Below are 26705 nucleotides of genomic sequence, written 5' to 3' on the forward strand. Positions count from 1 at the left end.
TTTGCAGCAGCCGACTTGTCAGAGAGATTTGTTAGATCCTGGACAGCAAGAAGCAGACGGTGGTTGTGAACACTACTCTAAGCCGGAGAAGACATGCAGAGAGATATGAGCTTTAGAGCTGTAATCTTCTTCTGTAGAGGCTGTCAGAAGGCTGCAGGATGGTGCGTTGCAGAAATGAAAAGCGATAGCTACTGACTACATTTAAATGGACGCAATAATCTGCTTTACTTGTGACCGACTCTTATTGGACGCAAAGAAACATGAAATGGAAAAGAAATAGAAACATATTAGCTGCATGAGCAAGATTGTGATGTCTCCATGCTCTGACAACACTATTGATACCAAGAAAGTGACATTCCAAGGACCAGCTGTATGTTGTGAAAAACACTTGTTTTTAGGGCTGTGTATCGGCAAGAATCTGGCAATACGATACATACCACGATACAGGGGTTACAATTAGGGATGCTAATTTTGAAAACATTTCTTAACCGATAACCGACCCTCGTTAACCGATTATTAACCGTTAACCGACAAGATTAGTGCCTTGCATGCAGCGGTGCGCCAGCTGCAGTGTATGAGCAAAACAGACAGTCCCCAGTTCACCGTCCGGGAACGTTAGCTTAGCAGCTACGATGCTGCATGTAGTGTCGCGGACATGCAGCCACTTTCCCAGTAAAAGTCTCCACCGCACATTTAGTTTAGTTCAGCAGGTTGTCCGCTGTGTGTCTGCCCGGCGTAGCGATACTCTGTCTGCCTAGATTAACGATAGCGATTGTCCGACAAACTGAGTGTGTGTTTGTGCTACATTAGCATCTGTAGCTCTGCTGGTAGCTTCGTGCTCACCATTGTCACACACACATATGACCGTATGTGTGTAACTTCAGCGAGTTTCCGACAGACCGTGTGTGTGTTGTTGGTGGCGTCATAGCTGTGAACGTAGGTGTAGCAGACAGTGTGTGTGTTGTCGGTGGCGTTACAGCTGTGAACGAAGTTGTAGCAGACCGTGTGTGTGTTGTTGGTGGCGTCATAGCTGTGAACGTAGGTGTAGCAGACAGTGTGTGTACAGTTTATTTGTCGGTGGTTAAATGCTACGAGGCTACAACTCCTCCGCTCAAGCGAGCTATAGACAGGAGCTAACTTCCTGTATCTGTAACGCCGGCTCAGACTGTCTTAAGGTGGACCAGCTTTTCTCCTTTAAGTAACGAGTTTTTCTCAGCTTTTTAATTAACCGATAGCGTTAATCGGTTAAAATGCTTAATGTCGGTTAACGGTTAAACGGTTAATCATTAACATCCCTAGTTACGTTTCAATATATTGCGATACATTGCGATACCATAAGTAAGGCGATAAATTGGAATTTTTTAAATCTCATTTAACAGGAAAACTGTCGGTATAAAGAACACACTGCCATATGCATAAAATCCGAGTAAAGGAAAAAGTTCACTTTTTTAAGCGATCAGGACAGTGGGATCTATCACAGTCCCTGTAACATCCAACATCATAGCATTCATTTGAAAGAGGGCACATCTCGTTGAAAATGAAATAAAGTATTGACTGAGTTAATATTTGCATATAAACTGTTAATAAAAAAATCAATATAGTGTTTTTGAGAATCAATACAGTATCACAAAACATAATATCGTGATATTACATTTTTGTTAAATATTTTCTTACACCCCTTCTTGTTTTCCGTCTTAGTCGGACCTATCAGTTTCATCTCTGTGCATCCGGTACAGGATTGGTCAGCGACCTGTTCGGCCAAGTGTAGAACAAAGACTGGGAGCACAGAGGAAACCGCTAGCGTAGCTCCAAGATAAAAAAAATACACCTTCCACCAACTCCAGAGCAGTCTTATTAGCCTGTTTAATGTTATGTTTATTCCATTTAAGTCACATACTGTGATGACGTTAAGTCTTCTGGTGTTTGCTTTGGAGTTTTAAAGATTTGCTTTCGCCGTTTATTACCTCCGCCAAGGCCGAATGCCTAGGAAGGAGGTTATGTTTTCACAGGCGTTGGTTTGTTGGTTTGTTTGTTGGTTTGTCCGTTTGGAGGATTACTACAAAAGTCCACCTTGTCTTTGAACGGTCTGAATGAGACAGCAGAGGAGGAGAGACAGGTGATCAGGAGGATGGGATATGAGGAGACAGACTCGGTGCCTGTCGGAGGCTCTTTCAGTGCCACTAGCCAGCGCTGCAGTAACGTTACTGATACTGTGAACTCAAGTTTCAGCTGCAGTGGACTGTTTTGTTCTTGGTTTCAACATTGTAAAACTCATCTTTACATCAAGGAGCAGTACAATAGTGTCCCCTCTTTTGTTTTCTACTGTATGTCTCCTCAGTCTCCGTCTTTCACAGTCTCTACCGCTGTATCTGCGTAACTCAGCCGAGCCAACCAACCTGGTGACGTCACAGGCTAGAGTACTGCAACATGGCGGCGCTCTTGCCACAAATGATGAAAACAGAGCTTCTTTTTTCTCTTATAGCTGAACATTTGTCATGTTTGTGATATAATTGTTCATTAGAGTGGAAATACCTTTAGTAAACCAGCTTAACTTGGTCGAACGTTTCATTTCCACTTTAAGCCAAACCATGATATGTTTTTTACTAAACCTAACCAAGTAGGTTTTTTTTAGTTTTGTTTCATTTTACAACGTTAACCATGTTTAAAACTGCGAGCGTAAGAAATACATAGAAAATATGTTTCCCTCCAAACGTAGTTGTATGGGAACATCATTTTGTAGGAGACAAGGTTGGTAGGGGACACCATGTGCTCCTGTTTCCATTCTTCTTCATTCATTTTTGAGCACATACATATGTATATATGTATTGTTTTATGATTGCTTTTGAATGTAATCACATGACATTTTGATAAGGACCCCCTAAATGTATTTATCAAAGTGTTGTGACTAAGATATGTACTGAGGAGGACATTTTACAATGGGAAAATTGACTTGCTGTGAGTGTCTCTGGTGGACAAACTGCATAATGGTGACACTATCTCTTACCTCCAACATATCTACATAGACATATTTACGCAGATACAAAAAAAATAATAATGTGTATATCGTCAGAATATTATACATCTTTTCTTAAAACAACGAGCTTAGGAAACTTAAAAGCATTCTATGTTATCTTGAAATGATGACACAATTAAGTTGTGATCAGGAGACAACAGCTTGTTCTTAACACTAACCAAGACAGTTAGACTAAGTCAAGATCTGGAGATAACAGGCTTAAAAAAAGAAATATGAGCAACCAGAGTGTCTCTCAGCTTTATCTGCTTTATCTCTCTTTTATTCCCCGAGTGCCTCACCCTCACATCTATATATTGTCTGCTCTGCTGCTCCACGTCTCCATATCAAGGCTGCTATCGATCCACCAGTCCAACGGACCAGACTCCGTCTATGGTTCATATGACATTCTTTGAGCTGGAGTGGAACAGTAAAGCCTTCACTCAAACCTTTTCTCGCTCATAGCAGATTCATGTCAGTGTGGCCGGCTTGCTCAACATTGTGTGCTCTAATAAGGGGTGAGACCAGCGAGGTCAATCCCTCCATCTCAGAAAGATATGAGCCTCAGCACCCTGTCAGGACTGCTGGACCTCTGCTCTGTGCCGCTCCAAAGTGTCAGATAAAAGTGGAGATATGGAGCCGCATGGCACGAAGGGGAATTCTTTGTTCGGCTCAGAGAAATCATCCAGATAGCTGATCTCGGAGCACGTCTGCGAGAGAGAGAAACGTTGACAGCTGAAATTTGAAATTCTGCAGCTTTTCTTTTTTTTCTATTTAAGCTTTTATAGTACACAGATAGCATTCATAAATTCTGACTAAAACACAAGACACAAGAACAGCTGTCGGCTGGGTACTCCAGTGCCCGCTGTGCTGTTTAATAGTGTGTTAAAGCCATATAGATTATATAATACAGATAACTATAACTTCAGATCCAAATATTTCTAACAGCTGCAATGGTCACCAAAGTTAATTGTAGCAAGTAGGGACAAATTGCAGGTAAAAACACACTATTCAGTGTAAATGAAATGACTATCAAGAAAATAATGTAGGTAGTAATGAATTGAGACATGTGGGTCGGCTGCCTGCCCTGATGACACTGATGCTATTGATGATATTGATGATGAGGATATTGAGGATGTTGCTGGTGTTGATCAGGATATTCATGATGATGATGACATTGATGGTGTTGTTGATATTGTTAATGATGATGATGATAAAAAAAAAAAAAATCTGCTTCTATCCACCCCGTGCGTTGTCTCTGTGCACTATCTGTCGGCTCCTGTGTCCGATCGGACTTGAAGCTGTTGTTGGCTCTTACTCATGTTGTTCCCTCCTATCTAAAACCTTGCTTATGTTGTACGAACTCTCAGATGTATGTCACTTTGGACAAAAGCGTCTGCTAAATGAAATTGTAGAATTGTAGAAAGTTAACAAGGCTCACATTCATGCTCATTAGTTCCCCGTTCATAGGTATAGGTGTGTGTGCATATAAAGTATGTGTTCAAACATGACCAAAATATACTGGAAAAACAAAGTTCGGAAACTTGTGTTTGGTGGATTATTTCTCTGTTGTTACAATGCTAATTGGCATTGTATTTTACATCGTTGGAAAGCCTGTTTATCTTCGCAATGATACCCAACTTGTAAGGATCATGCATTTGTGGGATGAGCAGCACAGCTGATTATGTGGGGAGCGCCCAAGAAAAATTTGCCAAAATGCTCTGCCAATGGTAAACAGTGTATTCTCATAAGGCTACCAGGAAGCCTGCAATGACTGCCTTCACCGTCAGGCCCATTTGCGCTGGTGTCGACAACACAGACAATGGAACCTGAACATGTGGGGGAATGTCATGTTCAGTGATGAGTCCAGGTTCTGTCTGTCAAAGTTGGATGGCAGGGTCAAAGTATGGAGACGTCGCGGAGAACGCTATGCTGATTGTAGCACCGATGGAGTAACAGCTTTTGGTGGGGGCAGTGTCATGGTGTGGGGGGGGGCATCTCCCTCACTGGCAAAACAAGGCTTGTCATCATTGAAGGCCATCTCAATGCAGTGAGATATCGGGATGAGATTTTGCAGCCAGTGGCGATCCCATATCTCCACAATCTGGGACCTAACTTCATCCTCCAAGATGACAACGCTCGCCCCCACAGAGCCAGGGTTATCACAGACTACCTCCACAATGTGGGAGTAGAGAGAATGGAACGGCCGGCCAAGAGTCCAGACCTCAACCCAATTCAACACTTGTGGGATCAGCTTGGGCGTGCTGTACGTGTTAGAGTGACCAACACAACCACGCTGTATGACCTGCAACGAATCCTGATTGAGGAATGGAACGCCATCCCACAGCAATGTGTGACCAGGTTGGTGACCAGCATGAGGAGGAGGTGCCAGGCTGTTGTGGCAGCGTATGGATCTTCCACCCGCTACTGAGGCTCCTAACGGTGTATTAAATGAAGAAAGTGTAAAATTGCCAATATGTCTTGTTTGTTCCTTGTTACTGATAGAGAGTTCAATCATCCAATCCACCAAACAACTCAAAACAAGAGTCAGTACCAACAGGAGAATACACTGTTTACCATTGACGGAGCATTTTGGCAAATTTTTCTTGGGCGCTACCCACATAATCAGCTGTGCTGCTCATCCCACAAATGCATGATCCTTTCAAGTTGGACATCATTGTGAAGGTAAATAAACAGGCTTTCCAACGATGTAAAATACAATGACCATTAGCATTGTAACAACAGAGAAATAATCCACCAAACACAAGTTTCCAAACTTTGTTTTTCCAGTTTATATGCCAAGTTAAAGGCCCCATATTGTAAAAAGTGAGATTTTCCTGTCTTTTTTATTATAAAGCAGGTTGAAGAGATATATAAATACTGTGAAAGTATCAAATCGCTCAATCCATGGAGAAATACACACAGCCCGTATTCAGAAACTGTGCATTTGAAACAAGCCGTCAGGATTTCTGTAACTTTGTGATGTCACAAATCTACAATATTCAGACCATTTCACAGTTTTAAATGTAAACATTCTAAATGTGTCACTTTATTTCCAGTTGCAGTGTATGTGAATTACATCAGCTGACAGGAAGTAAACATGGACCCAAGCTGTTGCCTGGCAACGCAATACGGCTGCAATTCCGTTGAAATGTGCTAAAATGGAGCGTTTCAGACAGATGGTAAATACAGGTATATCCAAGCAGACAGTATGAGGAAAATAAAGTTGTTTTTTTACATTACAGCATGTAAACATGTTCTATTCAAAACATAAAATGCAAGAATTAAACTGAAAATTAGCCTAATATGGGACCTTTAAATTGATGAGGGTGCATGTGAGTATGGGTGTGCACGTCGGTATGGGCGTGCATGTGTATGTGAGTGCCTTTGTTCCATGAATCGATGTGACAAAGACAGAACATTATGTGTGTGTGTGTGTGTGTTTGTGCAAATATGTCTGGATGAATTTGTTTCATGGTTCATGATTCATTTGAATAAAGACCTAAAAATGTACTTTGATGGCCTTTTTCTCAAAGTCATGGTTTGGTGACAGTCATTATGTAAAGTGACATATTCTGTTTAATATTTGGAGTACAGAAACACTCCTGATATCATTAGAGAGCTAAGAATCTCCTCTTTCCAACAGAGTATACTACTCAAGATGTGTTCAGGGTCAATGTGGCTGAAAACGATAGAGCAAGTCACATATTTATTTTTGATCACATTATTTAAGCGCACAGTAGAGCTCACGGTCAGTGCACATCAGGTCACATGCACTCAGCACTGAACTTTAAATGCACAAATCAACAGTGTCCAGTCGGGGGTCATGCCTCTGTAATCTGCTGCTATCGTCACCTGATTGGAGCAGAGTCGGTTTCACAGATGGGAACCAGCACACACTTTAAATAAGAGGTGTGTATGTGTGTATCCAGGAGTGAGTAGGGATGCAGTGTGCACATAGTGGGTTTGTCTATATTTTAGTATTAGAATAGCATATGAACACTGTCATGCAGATGTGTGTATGTGTGTGTGTGTGTGTGTGTGTGTGTGTGTGTGTGTGTGCTTCTCAGTTTCGTCAGGATGCTGGAAGGCTCGTAGTGTCTGGATTAGGGTTGAGGCTGTAGATAGAAGTCTTCCAACATTTGGAGTTCAAATTAAAAGTCAGTGAAGCGCTGTGCAGGAGAACATGCTGCAGACTGCTAATAGCAGGTCAGCACCAGGGAGCTATCACACTGATAATGTTAGGTAAGCTAGCGCAGCACAGCTAACCCACTGAGAATACAAGGCCAGACTTTAAAGTGTAGCACCATCCTGCTCACCATAGATAACCGGAGGTTAAAGGTTAGTCTATACCAGCTCATCTGGTCTTTGCATGGAGGAGTTTGCCAGTTGCAAAATTCTAATAGGAAAAAAAACAAAAAGTTAATATTAGGGATGTTAATAATTAACCGTTTAACCGTTAACCGACATTAGGCATTTTAACCGATTAACGCTATCTGTTAAACGGTTAAAATAAATATTAATAATTAATTAAAAAGCTGAGAAAAATTCAGAGGAGCGGCTCGTCTCTTTAAGAAGAAAAGCTGGTCCACCTTAAGAGCCCACCTTAAGAGGCAGAGCCGGAGTTGCAGGATACAGGAAGTCGGCTCCCGTCTATAGCTCGCTTGAGCGGAGGAGTTGTAGTTTCGTAGCATTTATCCACCGACAAATAAACTGTACACACACTGTCTGCTACACCTACGTTCACAGCTAGAACACCACCGATAAACCCCACACCCCCCGCCGCCACACGGTCTGTCAGAAACTTGCTTAAGTTACGCAGACTACGTGTATGGTGGTGGTGAGCACGAAGTCTCCGACAATAGAGCTCCTAACGTAGCGCAAATACACACACTGTTTGTTGGACATTTGCTAAAGTAATGCCGGGCAGACACACAGCTGACAACCTGCTAAACTAAACTAATATGCGGTGGGGACGCTCACGGACGGGTAAACTGGGGACTCTCGTCAACGAATGTCTGTTATGCTCATACACTGCAGCTGGCGCAGCGCTGCATGCGAGACACAAATCTTGTCGGTTAAAGGTTAATAATCGGTTATCGGTCAAGAACATTTTTCAAAATTAGCATCACTAGTCGGGTGGGTTGCCGCAATCGCCGCAGACCCCTGGTGCCTTTTACGTGGGCCGAGCCCCACTCTGGGGGTACGACGCGGTTGGGGTGCACTGCGGACAGTCCACCCTGGTCGACAGTCGCTTAGATTCTTAGCATTTTGCTGTTTGTGCAATCACACACACACACACACACACACACACACACACGAACACAATGACTGTCTCACTGAGCGCCAATACTGTCTGACCTGAAATCTTTAATAACTCCACTTTATGTAAATATAGCCTCCTACAGTCCCGGAACCAGGCAGAGAGCCATTCCACACAGGCACTGAGCTAGATCGAAGCAACATGAAGCACATGACAGTGACAACCTCTACAGTTTGAACACTGGACAGAAACCATCCGAGCAACACGTAGATGAACATTAACAGCTATCTCTGAAACTCCTCTGAAGGTTTTGTCTTTCTAAACTTTCCACATCATAGCTCCTGTCACAAACTGGCCACAGCCAAAAGCTTCCAGCTGGCTTTTTTTATTGGCTATCTGAGTGTTTTTGTCACCTCACCATTTTACGCAGCTGTAAAGAGGACTCGGGCACAATTTGAGTTTGTGAAGGCATATTGACAGTTATTTCTTTCCCTTTCTGCACAGTTTGATAGCAGTCAGTGGATGTGATTGAAGTGTATGAATGGATATTTACAAGGTGAGCTGTGCAACCAGGGTCTGAAATTGACTTTTTCCACTTCCTGCCACTGTGGAAGGCAAGTATTTTTTTTTGTCTGCCACTCAGAAATGTTATCTGTCCCTTTGAAATCTCTGTTCTAAATGAAGGAATAACATATTAGACCTGATGTCATTCAATATTCGATATATTTTACATAAAAAAAATTATATTCACGGTAAATTACAGTGTTCAAATTACACCGTGGCTTCCGGGGGAGCCCTGTTTCGGTGGGTGGGATGGTACTGTACACAGTACTGTACTGTACTTTGCTATTGTCATCTATAGTGGTTATTTGCATAAAAAAACACACAATTCAAATTATTATGATTATTTAAATATTTGCTTTGATTAAAACAATCTTGGCAAGCTGCTTAGAGCTAGTGTTAGGAAGTTAAACAGGTCATAATACTCTCTCTAATAACTATTTTATATTGATGTGAAAACATCTCCTTCAAACAACTGGATTTATTAAAGTTTCTCGCCAAAAACTTAATTTTACGAGATCACATTTGAACACATCATGGTAACGTTGTAATTTACCTTCGCCCCTTTAACGCCTCATAGTAATAACTCAATGGCACCTCCGTTAACGTTTGTATCTCCGGTATTTAGCCAGTCAGAACTGCGCTGCCCACCGGCTGCTTCCAGATAACGTTACAAACTCTCCTCCTGCTGATTTCAACACACATTTTTTGTTCGCAGTGTCGCTTTATCAGAGAAAAAATAGGGTGCGTCCCTCAGTTTTAGTAGCGCCACGCTGTTGAGCGCTTTTTACTCTGAGGATCCCTGAGATCTTTTTTTTTCTAAATAATTGTGACCAAAATATGTCCTGAATGGGACATATTACAGCAACAAATACACTTGTCAGTACAAACTATGCAACAATGACCCAGGACTAGAGAAGATCTGTCTTACCTTAACTCCATGTCCCTCTACAGTAAGTGCTTTCACCCGTGTGGTCCACTGCTTAAAACTAATCGAAGTGGGTTAAAATGGCTTTGCTCTTATTCACCTTTTTTTGTCAGATCTTGTGTTTCTATATCTTCTTAGAACTATAGAAGGTAAAACGGAGCAAAGAGAACAGACAAGTCCATCATGCTTGGCTAAACTTACTTGAATTAGGATCAGAACTGTTGTGAAAGGCTAACATGTGCCTCATACATCAATGTAACCCCAGCTCTCACCTCTGTGTCCCTGTCTGTCTTCTTCTCGCTCTGTCTCTCTTGGTACCGCTTGTGTTCAGAGTGACAGATGAGCAGGGACAGACACACCAATATTACCGAGGCTGGTTCTCCACAGGGACTCCGGCGGGCACCGATGCTTGACTCCAGAGGTCACGGTGTCTGGGTCGGAGTCTCAGGAGAGAGCCTGGGTGCCTCCAGACAGAAAGGGTGAGGTTGGGGGAACTTATCTATTTTAATGTTGACTGGTTCTCTGCTGGGTGACACTGGGGCTCAGAGATAAGCAGGAGCATCACTGCCAGTATTAGCAGTAGTTGAGAAATATCCATGTTTGGACTGTGAAAAATCGCCCTCATGTCTTGATAATGTTCAGTATCACAAGGCCAGTGCATACTCACTTCATGAGTTTTGGTGCAGCAATACACTAGGAGTTTAAAGATATAGATATAATGCTACATCGATACACAGCCACAGATCCAAAACAATCTTTGTGAGAAACTTTTCAAATATCAATCTACTATACAGCTGTCAAAAACCCACTTTCCAAGTCGCTCTCTCTCTTCCTGTCCTCCTGTCCCCGTGTGTTGGTGTGTGTCCTCTCCTGAAAACGCCTCTCCTTCTAGCTAGCTACATTTTCCAATCACAACCCTACTTCGAACAATCCTTCTGAAAAACATCAACACATACCCACATCGCATTTGTAGTCTGTAGAATGTCTTTAATTGTTAAAGCTAACCCTTCCAACTTCCAAAGCACACTGAAGTTTGGGGAAACTTCTCTCTGTTGCCACTGAAGCCAAAATGATGAATGACACTGTCCTGGGAACTGAGCTAAATGAAACCCTGTTGGCAGCATTTCAGTGAAAAAGATCCAGGCAAAATGTTACCACCAGCTCTGTTTACTATTGCTGGTGTGGCAGTAGACATTCCGTAAATGTCTGGGTTGTTTTTTTTACCTCTGCCAAGGCCGAAGGCCTAGGAAGGAGGTTATGTTTTCACTGGTGTTGGTTTGTTGGTTTGTTGGTTTGTCCGTTTGCAGGATCACTCCAAAGGTCTGTGATTGATTTGAATTTTGGAGTGGTGGGGTGTGGCACAATGAACTATCCATTGGATTTTAGTGGCGATCCGGATCATGATCCGGCTTAGGGAATTTATTTAAGGATTCCGATCAGCCAGAACATTAAGGCTCTGGGTATAACACATGCACAGTGTAACTGATGAGGCGTTGATGATGCATGACCCCGCCTCCTTCCTTCAGAGAGAGAGCGGGTGGTGGATGGAGGGGGTGGGGGGACACACCTGTAAATTAGTTTTTTCACATTAAACTCTGTGAAATTACAGTTGAGTTGGACCAAAGCACACTTGGTGATTGTTGGAAAGAGTAACGACGACGGTTTAGGTGAGTTTTATTTTGCTCCGCTACAAACAGCTGATCTCAACATAAACAAAAATACACGTGGATGATGGCGCAAGCTGAACGGAGAGGGGGGGGGGAGGTCCACGCTCTCTGAGTGCCATTCTAGTTGATTCAGTAAGTCATCTGAGAGGGAGAGGTATACACCCCCCCCTACAGTATACACTTGTGAGTAGAATTATGGAACAGGAGATTTTAGAGCTAACTCTACTTACTTAAAAAAAAAAAAACAGAAAACAAAATAAAAAAAGCATTAATTAATTAATTAAAAGACGGGATTATATTAATTATGGGGAAATGTTCTGCATTAAGAAGGGATCTCTTTATGGTCAATATGGAATGCTTTCATCAACCAAACGCGGTGTCAATATGGGCGTGTGAGTACAGCGCCCCAGACCGTTTACACTGGTTGCACTGGTGCGACAAACATTTTCATTTCGGTGCACCAGCACCCAAAATTGATCTTTTTGCGCCGTAATAATACATTTTTTAATTTTTTTGTCAGTTCCCCTATTCTGCCTACACATAGGTAATTTCTTTACACATTGTATAAATGCTTATAAACAGGTTGCAGATAAATGTTTGAGGGTCAAGTCAGATGAGGCCATCTCCACCAAAGATGTACTGTAGGGTCAGAAGAGCGCCGCAGCATTTTTCTTGTTAAAAAAAACCAATCAGTAGTTCTCTCCATTTTGTATTACCTTAATTTTGTATTTGTATGTTTTATGGTTTTGATGTTGGTGGAGGGGGAGTAGACTACTGGGCGCGGTTTCACATATACACACACACAGAGACAGACCTGGTAAATGTCAGGCGCACCGGTGCGACCAATGAAAATGTTTAGTTGACAGATTTTTGGTCGCGTAGGAGCCCCGGAGTATATTTTGAAGACGGACTTTAGAAAATGTGGACCTGACCTTTTTTTGCTCTTCATTCAGGTTGTCAAATGCAAGCTAGGCACAATTGCAAGACCTTTTTTTATGCGGACTGGCTACAGTTTATTTCTAACTGAATGAATGTGATTGCATCCTGGACCAAATCAGTCCTAAAGACTTTATATTCAACCAATATGTTTATATGTCAGTGCCTGCTTGGACAGGTTAGGGAAGACTTGCGCCTCTCCTAAACCCAGAAGGATGACTTTCCAAGGTTACTTTTGTCTAAAAGTAGGACCCAATGTGTGTCACTCTGAGAATATTGGGTCACTTTTTGGACTTATTTCCTTCACTGAGACATCTGATAAATAAAGGCCCAGAAGGAGAGAACAAACACACAGTGGTCTCTTAAGAACTTCAATGGCCAAGCTGTCCACCCGTGGCCCCGGGTGCACCGCTGACCTTATTCCAGCCAGCAGCCTTCTCTGGCCCGAGGTCAGTCAGAAGTCAGGACAGGAAGTTAGAGGACATGGTGGTGACTACTGAGAGAAAGCACTTATAACTGAGGTCAAAAGTCACACATCCGGTGTTCATAGGCTACGACACCTCACATCTGCAAATACACACACACACACACACACACACACACTGAGGCTGTGGTGTTTGTCCTTCAGCCAGGGAAGAAAATAGAACAACGAGGCCGAGAGGAGAGAGTGTACTAAGGTGTGTGCTTGTTTGTGTGTGTGTGTGAGTTTGTTTGTTCGCTAACCTATTTGTGTGTATGGAGCTCAACCAGTGAAAGTTGGCACTGGGCACTTTCACAAACCAACATTTACTCCGTTTTAAACAAACTCTGGTGCGGTTCATTTGGACAGTTGTGAACCACAGACTGTATAAAATATGGACGGATGTAGGCTGCGGTCAAAAAGTCAAAACATTACATCCTAACGTCTTTTTCTAACCGCTTCTCCTTGACCTCGATGGAAAACGTCATGAGGTCAAGGAAAGATGTGAAAGAGAATTCAGAAGGATTTAGGAAAAGACAACCGCGGTAAAAGAATGGTCCAGTGTCTCCTATGCTAAAGGAGATAATAAAGGAAGCATTGAAGCTCTCTGGTCATCTCCATCTTGGCAGTGACAATTCCAGCTAATCCGAAAATGGACAAAGAGGTGGAGCGTTGATGGTCTCTTTGAGATCCAGATGTGAGTCTCTTATTTTGAAAATGTATTTAGCCTATGCACTTAAGTTTCAGTGGGTTTGATTTGTGACAGTATTGACTACAGACTAATGTTTATTAACTAGGTGTGTCCTTTTATGAACCCTTTATATGTAGGGATGCACCGGTACCACTTTTTTTCAGAGCGAGTACAAGTACAAGTACTTACATTTGGGTACTCTCCGATACCGAGTACCGATACCAGTACTTCTCTGTGCCAAAAGACCCTCGTTAAAAGCCAGCTGGAGGGTGTGAGCGACACACGGCAGCCTGGGGAGTCTCGCATACGAGGCGGTGCGCCGCGACCGGCTCTAGGTCGGCTTCGAAAGGCTCGGGGTGAAGGTGCTTCCCGGGGCCGTGACCAAAGTGCACGCTGCGCCCTCTCTCTCCCAGCCAGGGAGGGACGGGGCTCCCTGCTCCCGGTGCGACTGTCGACCGAGGCGGACTGTCCTCTGTCAACCGCGTCGTTCCCCCATGGCGAGGCTCGGCCCACGTAAAAGGCGCCAGGGGTCTGCGGCGATGTCTGCAACCCACCCGACCCGTCTTGAAACACGGACCAAGGAGTCTAAAATACGCGCGAGTCAGAGGGTGGAAGCAAAACCCCGTGGTGCAATGAAAGTGAGGGCCGGCGCGCGCCGGATGAGGCGGGATCCAGGCCCCGAGGGGTCGGGCGCACCACCCGCACCCGTCTCTCCCGCACTGTCAGGGCGGTGGAGTGTGAGGACCCGAAAGATGGTGATGAGAGGTTAACCTCACGCTGCCGTAAAGTGGTATCGGAGCTGTTTTGCGAGTACGAGTACGAGTACATGAGCACACTATCGGACCCGATACCCGATACCCGATACTGGTATCGGTATCGGTGCATCCCTATTTATATGCTAAGGTAGAGAGGACATATGTCAACTCAGTTCCTCACTCACGTCACGTCAAGTGACTGTGATTAGAGTGGGTTCTGTGATTAGAGTGGGTTCTGTGAGTCGTGCTGCAGTGGTACAGCAGTCATTCACTGTGTGCTCTTCACATGTGTATCAGTGTTGGAAGTGTGGATTGCCCTTCAGTAAATGGTTCTCTGTTTAACAGGGCCAGAGGTGGCCAAAGAGACTCATAGACCCACTATTGTTCCGTAATGATCAGACGCACACACACACACACACAAACACACACACACACACACACGCACACACACACACACACACACACACACACACACACACACACACACACACTCAGACACAGACAGATAATAGATGTGTTTCTCTGTGTCCTGATGAAGTCAGACACAGTGTGCATGAAGTCATCCCGCTCTCAGGCGCCTCACTCTCCTTGTTAGTGGATGGGAAACTAATAGCCGGGTCAGGGTGCAGCAGACAGTATGAAGATGTAAATCCCCCCCCCTCCGGTTGGCTGCCTGGATACTGGCTCAGGACTGTGCTTATTATGCACTATGTCTTCTTCAGTTTTCAGAGACCTGAACAGTTCAGCATGTCCTGATATGATCGCTCATTCTTTCCGTCCATTAATGTCGCAGTAATTGTGTTTTTCCCTGCGTGTGGTCGATCAATTAATGCCTAACTTGCATAACTGTCGGCAGGTACACGGCGTACGCTGAAGCGTAGGAGTTACCCCGGAGGGCTAATTAGATGCTCGATCTGCTCGGTGGTCTGAATTTATATTGTTCACATTTCTGTTGGTGGATCAGATCAGGATGCTTTTAGACAAGATTTGCTTCTTTTTAATTAACTGCATTCCCAGCGCAGCTTTAAGGGCTTTAGCTGTTCATTATTTTTTAATGACTAATTGTAACATTTGCTTGTGTGTTAGTGGTTAGTGATCTCAATCAATTCATTACAGAATAATGTTTAGATGATTAAGACTCTGAGTACAGGAGGTTAAAACATGCCTCGTTCTCCTTTCTTTTCTTTTGCCCTTCAAATTCACTTTCCAACAGGAAGTTGGATCAACCAATCAGCTTGTTTGACGCACGGGGATGTAGTCGCACTGTTGAGATTTGGCAAGTATGCGCATTAACTTCTCTGTGAGCCAATGTGACCTATTGGTATAGATACCCATAACCCCCTTCTCTGTGTACATCTGCAGATGTACATAGACTGTATATAAGAAGTGAACGTAGTCACCGCGATGTCCCCCGTTGGTTTGTGGACTATGTCTTTTGAAGCCTAGAGTTCGGGATTTTGGCCGTCGCCATGATACAAAAACACAGACTACTCCCAGACCGGACAACACCGTGGTAGCGAGCTGTCAATCAAAGGGTAGCCATGCCCTAAAGCCTCCCCTGCTTTATGGTCTATTTGACTCTAAACGGGAACATAATTTACTAAATGTACATCATGCTGTATTGAAGAAGACTTGAAACTAGTGATTGAGACCATAAACTCATGTTTACAATGTTTACCTAGGTAATAAATCAAGTGAGAAGTAGGCTCATTTTCTCATAGACTTCTTTTTACAACCAGAGGAGTCGCCTCCTGCTGGCTGTTAGAGAGAATGCAGGTTTAAGGCACTTCAGCATTGGCTTCACTTCTCAGACCTGGAGGTGTTCCACTGAGTGATACACAGCACTCTCTTGACTCAGCACCCATTAATGATGTGTTAGTATAACTCGGAGAAGGATGGCTTAGTGCCAGACTGAGAGATCACAGTCAGGTCATTTTAGAAGGAATTAAATGCAAAACAGCTTCAGTAAAAACAAGCAAGGAAATGACCTGAAATGACTTGGCAGGTTAAGACAACAGCGAGGAAGGTCCACATCTAAATCAGAAGAGTGATGATTAATCTTATTTACAAAATAGGGTATAAATGTTTAAAAAAACGGCACAAAGTGAAGCAGAGAGAAATCTAGTGTTCGCTAGTTGGACACATGATCGATGGAGAACATCAACATGCCACTGAGCTCTCTGCAGCTGTAGTAGCAGCCCTCTTAATAACTGGTCCTGGCATATGAAATCAAGATTGAAGTCACCCGGCCAAATTCTCTAGGAAGACAAAAAGGTCTAAAGGACCCTGTGAGGACGATCCTCTGGGCCGTGGTCCGGGGCGAGCTTTTAACCCTTTGTTGTGAAATCAGCTCCATGCTGCCAGCAGTGTACCAGCCAGCTGATACTTAAAAACAAAAGAGAAAAAAAACAACCCAAACTGAGGGAATCTCTCTGCCTTGTCCTGGCAGTAACGCTGAGCCATTACCTAAACTGAGGATACAGTTTCTGTTCTTTCATCAGAACTGCAGCGCAGGTAGAGAGCTGGTTTCTGAAAATCCATGGAGGGCCTCCTGGGAAGGTCAACCATAGAACAAACAGGAACATTTTGATTCTTGAAATACGCAAACAAGTCCCTGCTTGCATTTTCAGATGGACGATTTAAATATTCTCACAAAGATAGAACACACTGGAGAGATTATATATCTGGTCTGGCCTGGGAACGCCTCGGGGTCCCCTAGGAGGAGCCGGAAAACGTTATTGGGGAGAGGGAAGTCTGGAATTCCCTGCTAAGCCTGCTGCTCCCGCAACCCGGCCCCCGATAAGTGGAAGAAAATGGATGTATGGCTGGATGGATGGATGGATAGATGGACAGAGATAGAAACCCCACAGTGGGGTCAGACACACAGTTAAACTCAGACATTTGGTCTGAATGCAAAAGAATCCCTCTCATCATACTTTTCAAATGTCAAGTATTTCTCAATGCTTTTTCAAAAGGGCGTCTTCACACAACAATGCTTGACAGGAGAGATTAAACTCTGCTTCCCCATTTTACTATTCTTTAGACACACACAAGCACACACTGCATGCATAAGGTCAGGACGACTCAGACGAACAGAACTGAGCATTCTGCTGACAGTCTGCATGGTATGAGAAACGGAGGGACTGTCGGGTTTACGACATCCAGAGCATTAATATATCATCAACAACTATCGTCTATGTGAAGATATAGAGGAGTAATGTCTACCTGAGCAGAGAATGAAGTCTCTCTCCCTCTGTGTGTGTGTGTTGGAATCAGAGCTTCTCTGTGCTTTGTTGACATAGCCGGGCCGGCTACGCGTGCCTTTCAGTGCATGTGAGTGTGCCCCACTGGCTAGCTGTCCCGACGGTGTCGTCATGGAAACGTAGCACCCACCCTCCCTCCCGCCCGAAACAATGAAAGTGAGGAGGACATGTCCAGCTCTGTTTCCTCTGCAGTTCACTCCTTCTCCTTTACCTTTCTGAATGTGTCTTCCTTTACTCCTTTCCCTCCACTCCTCATTCTTTCTCTAAATGTCACCTGTCACCTGTCACCTCCAATTTTAACCTATTGCACGTAGGAATGGTAGAAAGAGGAAGCAGCCACAGTGGGTTGTGCAGTCAACAGGTTGTTTGTGTTGCTGTAAAGTCCCAGTGCCACATGGTTCCTCACCACAGGCTCGGATCACGGCGTTTTGCTCATGACAACACAGCTCAGTTATCCTTTTTTCCAAAGTATCACTTCTCAACTTCAATATCACATTTGCGTGGGCCGTGTACGGTAACGAGACGGTGACGAGAGGATTGCCACATTTCTCCTCGATGGCATCGCATCACAGTAACAGAGGTGACGATGCAATAATATACACAGAACACAGCACACCGCCAAGATGCACCTTCTACACATTCATCAGGGAAATTGGAGATTATGGATTCTTCGGCTCAGCTGGCTGAGCGTGCTAATGATGCCTTTAATGCAGCGGGATGGAAAGACACGGACAGAATGTGTGTGTGTGTGTGTGTGTGCTTGTGTGTCAAGATTCCAGTCACGACAGCAATCTGGTCTCACTCATGAAGTCAATGCATGAGCTGCTTCTCGCTTTCAGCATCTCCATTTCTGAATCAACAGGGAGGGGCCTTGCCTCTGTTTGTGTGTGTGTGTGTGTGTGTGTGTGTGTGTGTGTGCGGTTGCGGGTTATGATTTTCGAAAAATAAACAACTAATTCCCAGTGATTATCGAATAGTATTTTTGCTTGGAATGCACATCCCCAGTATGAACCTTCATTAATAATTTTATGGTGTGTCCCAAAAGTGTACAACTGATCATAGATTAACTAGTAACTCATTTTTAAAGAGACAATTCTGTGCCTTTTATATGGATGTCCAATCAGTGTTGATGATAATTGTAGTCCATTTAAGAAATACCTCAGTGCATGATATATTGACCCAGAGAGCCGAGTTCTCCTGCTGCAAAACCAGTTGTTCTTCCTGCATCCAGCGCCGTCATTTGACAAGTCAGTGGTGGATGCAAGGAAGAACTACAGGCTAACTCAGCTTGGACTTCTCTGGGTAGTCAATATGGATGTAATAAGAGAACTGGATACAGCGTTGGAGCCCCGTTCATTCCTATGAAAGTTGCTCAGTGGCGCATGAAGCCTAAATGGCTCGACTTCCGTCTGGAAAAGTACCCGGATCTTGGGCACATGGAACATGCACAGTATAGCGTCCGCTCGGTCACATGACTCGGTCACGGGGTTCCAACGTCACGCCGTCGTCACAGCTTGCGCTCCAGCCTCGGTCTGGGTCTCATTCACATGAACAGAGGAAGGGAAATAACTCTGGATTCAGCTATTAGTTCATTTTACAACTTTAAAAACTTATTTTTTTAAATAAGGGCTATTAGAGTGTTCGTACTGGGAAGTTGATTCACCTCAAAAAAATTATCCGCTGAGTTACAGACGTCTCTTTCCCAATGTAAGTCTATGGGGAAAAGTCTTTTTGGGCCCAATGCATCACGTGACGGACACAGAGGTTGCAGTACCGCCGTTTGGCCACTACGAAAGTTGGGATCGACGACCGGCGCTCTTCCTTGGGGGCTTGGTAGCCATGCAGGGCGGGGCTCCACGACAGACAGAACTTCCTTGTTCTCTTCCCTTGTATTGTAAACTGCGAAAAATGGCATCCCAAAATATGAGTGCAGAGGATGTTATGGATGAGGATACATTTTACAGTGCTTTGGCTGTATTTATTCGAGCTAGAGTAAACGGCCGAAGAAATGCAGCAGAGAGAGGCCGACGTTGGACAGAAGCTTGCACGTTTGTTGAGCTGGCTGAATCCGAGTTGCCGTGGCCAATGACTGGGCGTCTGTCTCCCGGAGCTGCCGAGTGCCGACCGCTCTCCTTCTGGCGGGGTGGTCTCCTGAACACAGGGAGGATGAGACGAAGGTGCGGGTTATTTTCTCGTATCTGCCACTTTGGATTAAATCCAAACAGACCATACAGCCCCCTGTTAGTGGCACACAAACATACAGATGACTAACGTAGACTATAGGCCGACGCCACACGGGAAGATTATCGGATAGCGGTGTTATTTTGACTGGCTCTCAGCGTTTCAGTAGTTTGGTTGAATTTTTCGTATTCTTGCCCTGCTGTTAGTTAGTAGCTTTTTTATAACTGATCACTGTAGATTTAGATTGTATGGACCCAGTAGTAGAGGTGAAATGCTGCCCCCTATCTGTTTGGAGCAGGTGGCCAGATCTTAAACACAGCACCTTTAAAGGATAATGAAACCTTTCTCTTTTGCTTTCTGTTTGTTATTGCGTCATGTGACTTGTTGCCGGAAGACAAACGTGAAGAAAAAAGTTATATTTCTCTGTAGGGTCCTCCTTTCCGTAATGTTGTCAGACACTTCTAATAACAATCTGAGCCTGTCAGTGGCAGTAAACAAGCACTTTTAGTGGACGTAAACTGACGGTACCAGGTTGCCCCCAAATCATTACATCACAGCCTGATTAGTGGTTGACGGCTGCAGTGTTCTCCCTCAATACTGGACCAGTTTAAAAAAATAGTTGTCCCCATTAGTGACTCACTTTGACACAAAAACATGGGAAAATAAGGTCCAGGTTGAAAAATGCCAAAGTTATTCCTTTAAGTTTGACCTTCAACTCTGACCACATATCTCTCCACTACCACCACCACCACCACCACCCAGCCTTTTACATCTCCTTTACCTCCATTCAAATGATATGCCCTATTGTGTATTGTGTATTGTGTGTGTGTGTGTGTGTGTGTGGTCCTCAAGGGAGCGTGTGCTCCATCAGCAGATGTCTAACACAGCCCTGAAAGCCTTATGGCCTTGGGCTGTCAAACTCCTTTATGGAGCATGAAGGTGAGAGAGAGAGAGAGAGAGAGAGAGAGAGAGAGAGAGAGAGAGAGAGAGAGAAAGATGCATTGTTGTGAAGGACAGATAAAGAGTGTGTGTCCCACAGTTTAATTGTTAATGTGTGGAGACATTTTGACCTTTTCTGCTGCTGTCTTTGAGTGCCCTTCAACAGCCTCAACCTCAGAGCGGAAAATAGAGGGATGAGGACGGACAAACAGTTTTTTCTAAAGGTTAAGTTAAGGGCAGATTGCAGCTACTTCAGTTTATCCCTCTTAAAGCATAGAACACACTCATGTTGTGTGTTTTAGTTTCATTATTTCCTGAAGATGTCACACTGTGACAAATTGATATTTTGAGATTCAGCTTGATTTTCAGTTTGAGATGAGAATTTTTGAGAAACAATATCTCAGTAAGTGTCTCTCTAAAGTGTCAAGTGTCACTCTGATGCAAACGGAAGATTAAAGTTAGACTAATCGACTAGGCTGAAAGTGAGAAAACACTCAGAAAACAGTCAAAATTGATCGCAATTTAATCTACAAGTTTAAACATTGGGTATAAGATATATAGATTATAATAATCAAATGGTATTTTAAATGAGGCTGAAATCAATATGTCCCCAGTTTCTGCTGTGGTTTTTGGTTAGGAATGCTCGGTGTGTGGTGTAATGTTTGATAAAATGCCAGCGGGGATTGTAGTCTAAGAGGAGCTTAAGAAAATATTAAGATTGCATTTAAAAGAAAAACAAAAAAGCAAGAACAAACTAACAAATACTTTAAGATTAGAAAGAAATTGCATTTAAAAAAGCAATGAAAACAAAAAGCCAATAAATAGTTAATGGTTTAAATAAGTTATGTATATAATTTAATTGGAAAGCTGCAGTAAACAATAATGTTTAATGCCCTGATTTAAATGAGCTGTGAGACAGTTTCAGCAGAAGCAAAGAGCTGTAATGCAACATGGAGCGCACATGAACATGTTTAAACAGGCCATTTAATTGGTTGTCCGTCCGTCATTCCCATTCTTGTGAATTTCTTGGACTTCTTCCACTTGGACTCGAGGAAGAACCGATTAGATTTTGGCGGTCAAAGTTCACTGTGACCTCACAAAACACGTTTTTTCGGCCGTAACTCAATAATTCATATGCTAATTATGACAATTTCACACAAATGCCTAACAGGATAAAATGACATTTTGGACAAACACGGATGTAAACTGCAACTTGGCTGGTTGGCGGAGGCGTACAAACGCCAGGCGGTAATTCCAGTATTGTAGTGACTCACTGTCAACAAATGAGAGGACAGGCACACTGGGGGCTTTGTCAGGAGCCATTAAGAGCTGCAGTGCAAATGAGAGGTCAAGGACAGAAAAACAAGAATTCATTCAGCTAATTCAATTCCATTTCCATTTATTACTGAAACATGTTTGCAAAGAACACCACTCTTTGTGTGCGTCCTAGTATACAGTAGGATTTTTTAAACAAAATGGTAAAAAGTGGATCGAATTTGAAATTTTAGAGCAGAGCACCAACAGATGCCATCGTGTTCTTTGTTCTTTTAGGGAGTGTAGTGCCTCGAAATGGAGACCTAATGACTCAAGAACTCTCCGACTGACCATGTCAGTCAACCAGCAATTTCTTACAATCTTATCAGCTTCTTTACTACATGTTCTAAATGGTTCTACATAGAGCTGTCACATGTCCAAAAGAAAAGATGCATTTTTAATGTATTACTGCAGTGCTCCGTACATATGATATCCTGAACAATGCTTTTCATCCTTCATGTATTTTTCTTTTAACGTGAACAGACTGTCTGACCTGAAGCAGGGCTGTGTTCAGGACCACTTCAAGTTCAAATGGTGGTTACTGGACTATTTTGAATTAATATTTTTGATACATTGTAAAAATGATCTGAGGTCCCCACAAAGTTTTGAGCTACTTCCATTGAAGGCTCTTTTAACTCTAACTGTCAGTAAGGGGAGCTCACTGTATGTGGGGGTGTTGTTGTGGGTAGGAGGAGCTTGACCTTCAAGAAAAACTTGAATGGATCTTATTTATTTGGGAACAATAAAGAAACAAGGCTGCTAGTGTGGCTGACAAAAACAAAGTCTGATTATCAAGATTTATTCACAAAGCAAAACCACATGTAGAGTTTAAGGTCCTTGAAGAGCCCTACTGAAATAGCAGAGCTTGCTTCACTCTTAATGTATTGAGAAGTTTTCATGTTGGTATCTTGTCAGATGTGAAACAACATTTAATTCCCAGTAACGTTTGATGAATTGATGATCAAAGAATGAAGAATGAGAATAACAAACTGAAAGGAAAAAAAAAAATATAATAATGTTTTTGGAACATCTGTATGTACATATTATGAACATGTGTTGTTACAACCAGGGTTTGACTGATGGGATAGTACAGATACCAGTACTTAGCATAGACTGTATATAAGACGTTGACGTAGTCGCTCATTGGTGGACTAACGTTTTGAAGCAAGTTTGATATTTTGGCCGTCACCATCTTGTTTTTTTGGAGCCAGAAGTGACTATATTTGGACGACAGGGTGGAGCTAGGTACCGTTAGCATAGCAAACGCTAAGTTACCAGCTAACACTAGCACTGGCTAGCTAGCGTGGTTAGCGAGGTACATCCATAATTCACGTTAACTTTGATGTTAATCGGGATGCTCATTTTGGTTAGTGGAAAACAGGCTTCAAACAAAATGTACTTACCAGAAAAAAATTATCAGCCGACTCCTTGTCCTCATCATCCTCATCATCCTCATCATCCTCATCATCATTATCCTCCTCATCAAGTGAGAAGTAGATTCATTTTCTCATAGACTTTTATACAATCAGACTTCTTTTAGCAACCAGAGGAGTCGCCCCCTGCTGGCTGTTAGAAAGAATGCAAAATAAGGCACTTCAGCTTTGGCTTCACTTCTCAGACCCGGAGGTTGCCTCTTGGATTTTAGTGATGGATGAGGAGTCAAATTTAATTACATATTTTTAAGCAATCAGTGCTTAATGAAGTTAATTCCTCCAAAGAGCTATAGGAGTTGCCATGTAAGTAATCTTGTTCTTCTTTTTCCTGCACAGGCTCGGTTAGATCGAACGCCTCCTCTTCCTCCTATGAGATAAGGTGAACAGGTTTTGATCCCTGCTCCTGATCTGTTTTGGGAACCTGTTGTAATCCAGCTGGATCCAGATGATGGAGCGCCTGCTGTGTCTGCTGGTCCTCAGCTCGGTAGCCCTGAAGGAGGCTGTCGGTAAGTTCTACTTCAACTCAAACTAACATGCATGTCCATGTGGGGTTTTCAGAACACACACACACAAAAACACACACCTACGCAAATATATGGGCAATTGCTGTGTTGGGCTGACGATGGCCGGTTGGAAAATGTTAACATGTCACCCAACCCTAATATACAGTGGGCCAGGCCCTGGGCGCCAGCAGTAGGGGGGCCGAGTCCCACATTCTTTTTAAATTGCGGATCACTGTATCCCCACAAATGCCCCTATACTGCAACACAGTAAAAGATGTTGCAATCATTCTCGACCCTGTGCGCGTCCCACCCACCCGACCTGTTATGAGTGCCAATTGTCACTGCCGTCCCGCAAAAATATGGGTTAATCAAGTATCTATAATAGTAGTAATATAGTATCTATATCTGTCAAGTCAATGTAGTTGAGTACAATATTTGTCATTGAAATGTAGTGAAGTAGAAAACAATGGAAATTGTGAAATAAAGTGCGAGTATAAATCTCAATTGTACTTTAGTTCAGTACTGGAGTAAATGTACTTTCCATCACTAACACAGTTATTGATTGTGTTTTACAGTAAGTCTGTCATCATGATACAACCTCTCCAGACATTTAACAAGATGTTGGAAACTAATTCACATTCTTTTGCCAACTTTTCATCCGTTACATACGGATGGACATATATTATCGTAGTATGCTCAGTTAGAAAGCTGAATGTGATGTTTACTCTGAGACCGACTGGGAGACTGATGTGGGGATAAAGATACGGTGTAAGATGTTTTCCTCTGTGCTGAAGGGAATTGCTGAAGGGGAGGCATTTCAGAGTGTAATGACAAAATCCCCTCGCGGTTAGGAAACCTGGTTGGACTGACACCATTAGAACCACAATGCACTGGGTTACAGTTGTGTACGGTAGATACACAGCTCAGAGCAGTGTGTGAGGAGCCTGCTGTACAGTAGTGATGGATGGACCCTCGTACCTGGAGAACAGATTTACTCTCACCCTTCCCTCCTGTCCTCCTCCACCCTTCAACAGAAATACAACCCAGGTTTAAAACCCCTTGTTACTCGGCCTTGGACAGTCTCAGCAGCAGTATTTCTGAGATGCCCTGTTACGCCATTGAAATGTATTGTGTCACCCCAAACTGAATGTGACTCAGGTTTTAGGCTAGGGGGTTCAAGTAAAATTCATTAAATTTACAAATTTGACCTGGATTGTCCTACTTGTACGAAGGAACATAAATGAGACCAGCTATTATAACGATGTCTCAAATCAGTAGGATGGATGTCAAGGATATATCAGTCTTCACTTTGCACCTAAAACCTTTTACAACAATGTAAATATCATTTATTTTAGACAATCCAATCACTCTGCTTTTCCAACTTTGGATAAAAAAAAAAAGAAAACTTAATATTCTGTGTTATGCATTCTACATTTCTTGGCATTTTGCAGCTGGTGCAGTGTTCATGCTGAGCTGAAGTGTTGTATAATGATTAAGCTGTATTAGTCTCCCCGCAGTGTCTGGGCATTTTTAATCCTTCAGATAATAATGCATCTGGCTTCAAGGAGAGACTGCAGACTGACTAGACTGTTAAAGATGCATGTCTTCCATTAGACCTGCATTTCAAGCCAGACTACACGATAAAGGCTTATTCCTTATAGGGCTCATAAAGCTTTACAGCGTGAAGGGGGTGTGTAGCTTTTCACATTTTAAATCAAATCTTTGACATTGGGCTGTAGTTCATCCGAGACGTTTTGAACAGTTCTCACAACTCTAATTCTTCACCACAGACTGTATAAAAAAAGATGGACGACGTGACGGCTCCCCAAACGTGAAGCCTCTCACATTTCAACATCTGTTAAGATTTGAAAAAATCTTTTAGTGTGGGCCAACCTTTAAGCTTTTCAAAGTGAATCAGTCAGCCAGTAAATCAGTAAAAGGCTGGCTTGGCTGGTAGGAGTTACTGTATATGAGGACACAATAGAATTGTCCAGGACACAACTGTATAGGTCCTCAGCATCGGGACGTTTCTGGCACAGGGTTCGGTGTCTGATTTAGTGTGTTGTGTTAAAAATGTTGTTTCCAGGTGGAGACGTGTGTGTATCGGGTCATGACAGCGGGCCAGTGTTTGAAGAACAGCCAAACGGTCTAATCTACCCAGAGGGCCTCAGTGAAGGCAAGGTGACTCTCAGCTGTCAGGCCAGAGCTAGTCCAGCTGCATCCTACAGGTGGGTAACACACACACACACACACACACACACACACACAGGCTCTCTCTAGCTGTGTTCAATCTATGTTCTGACACCCCCCCCACACACACACACACCAGAACAGACTCATGTTTCAAAACGACATCAGCATGGGTTACCCACGAGGCAACTCTTTCACGCTGAGCCTCTGCCACTCTGAAACCTTGTGGTTGTCACTAATGTTTATTACCTCCTATTTGCTGTGTTCTCATCACTTTGTCTCGCAGATGGCTTGTGAACGGCACAGAGGTCCCGCTGGGTATGGACCTGCGCTACACCCTGGTGGCCGGCAACCTGGTGATCAGCAGCCCCGAGTCTGTTCGAGACACGGGCTCTTATCAGTGTCTGGCCATCAACCGCTGCGGCACCATCATCAGCCGAGCAGCTAACCTCAAATTTGGCTGTGAGTGAGAACAGACCTGTTTGAGTTACCCGAGTGGCAGTCATTGGCAGAGATAGAAGAAGCTTCTGTTACGATCTGAACGTGACAGTAATCGTTTTCTTCCATTCCTTTCTCTCTTGTCTACTTCACACCTTTGAATGTTTCTCCAG

General features: G+C 43.4%; 1 protein-coding gene across 1 annotated transcript in view; it reads left to right on the plus strand.

The window, feature by feature from the left end:
• The window catches only part of cntn2 (contactin 2), a 53598-nt gene that overhangs the window by 4325 nt on the left and 22568 nt on the right, over positions 1 to 26705 (plus strand). The window contains exons 2-4 of the mRNA XM_037764909.1: positions 23738 to 23907; positions 25991 to 26132; positions 26381 to 26556. Of these exons, the coding sequence (XP_037620837.1) occupies positions 23847 to 23907; positions 25991 to 26132; positions 26381 to 26556 (379 nt within the window). The 5' untranslated portion in view covers positions 23738 to 23846. The remainder of the gene's footprint in view (positions 1 to 23737; positions 23908 to 25990; positions 26133 to 26380; positions 26557 to 26705) is intronic.

Source organism: Sebastes umbrosus, chromosome 1, assembly GCF_015220745.1.
Source record: "Sebastes umbrosus isolate fSebUmb1 chromosome 1, fSebUmb1.pri, whole genome shotgun sequence".
Classification (NCBI taxonomy): Eukaryota; Metazoa; Chordata; class Actinopteri; order Perciformes; family Sebastidae; genus Sebastes; species Sebastes umbrosus.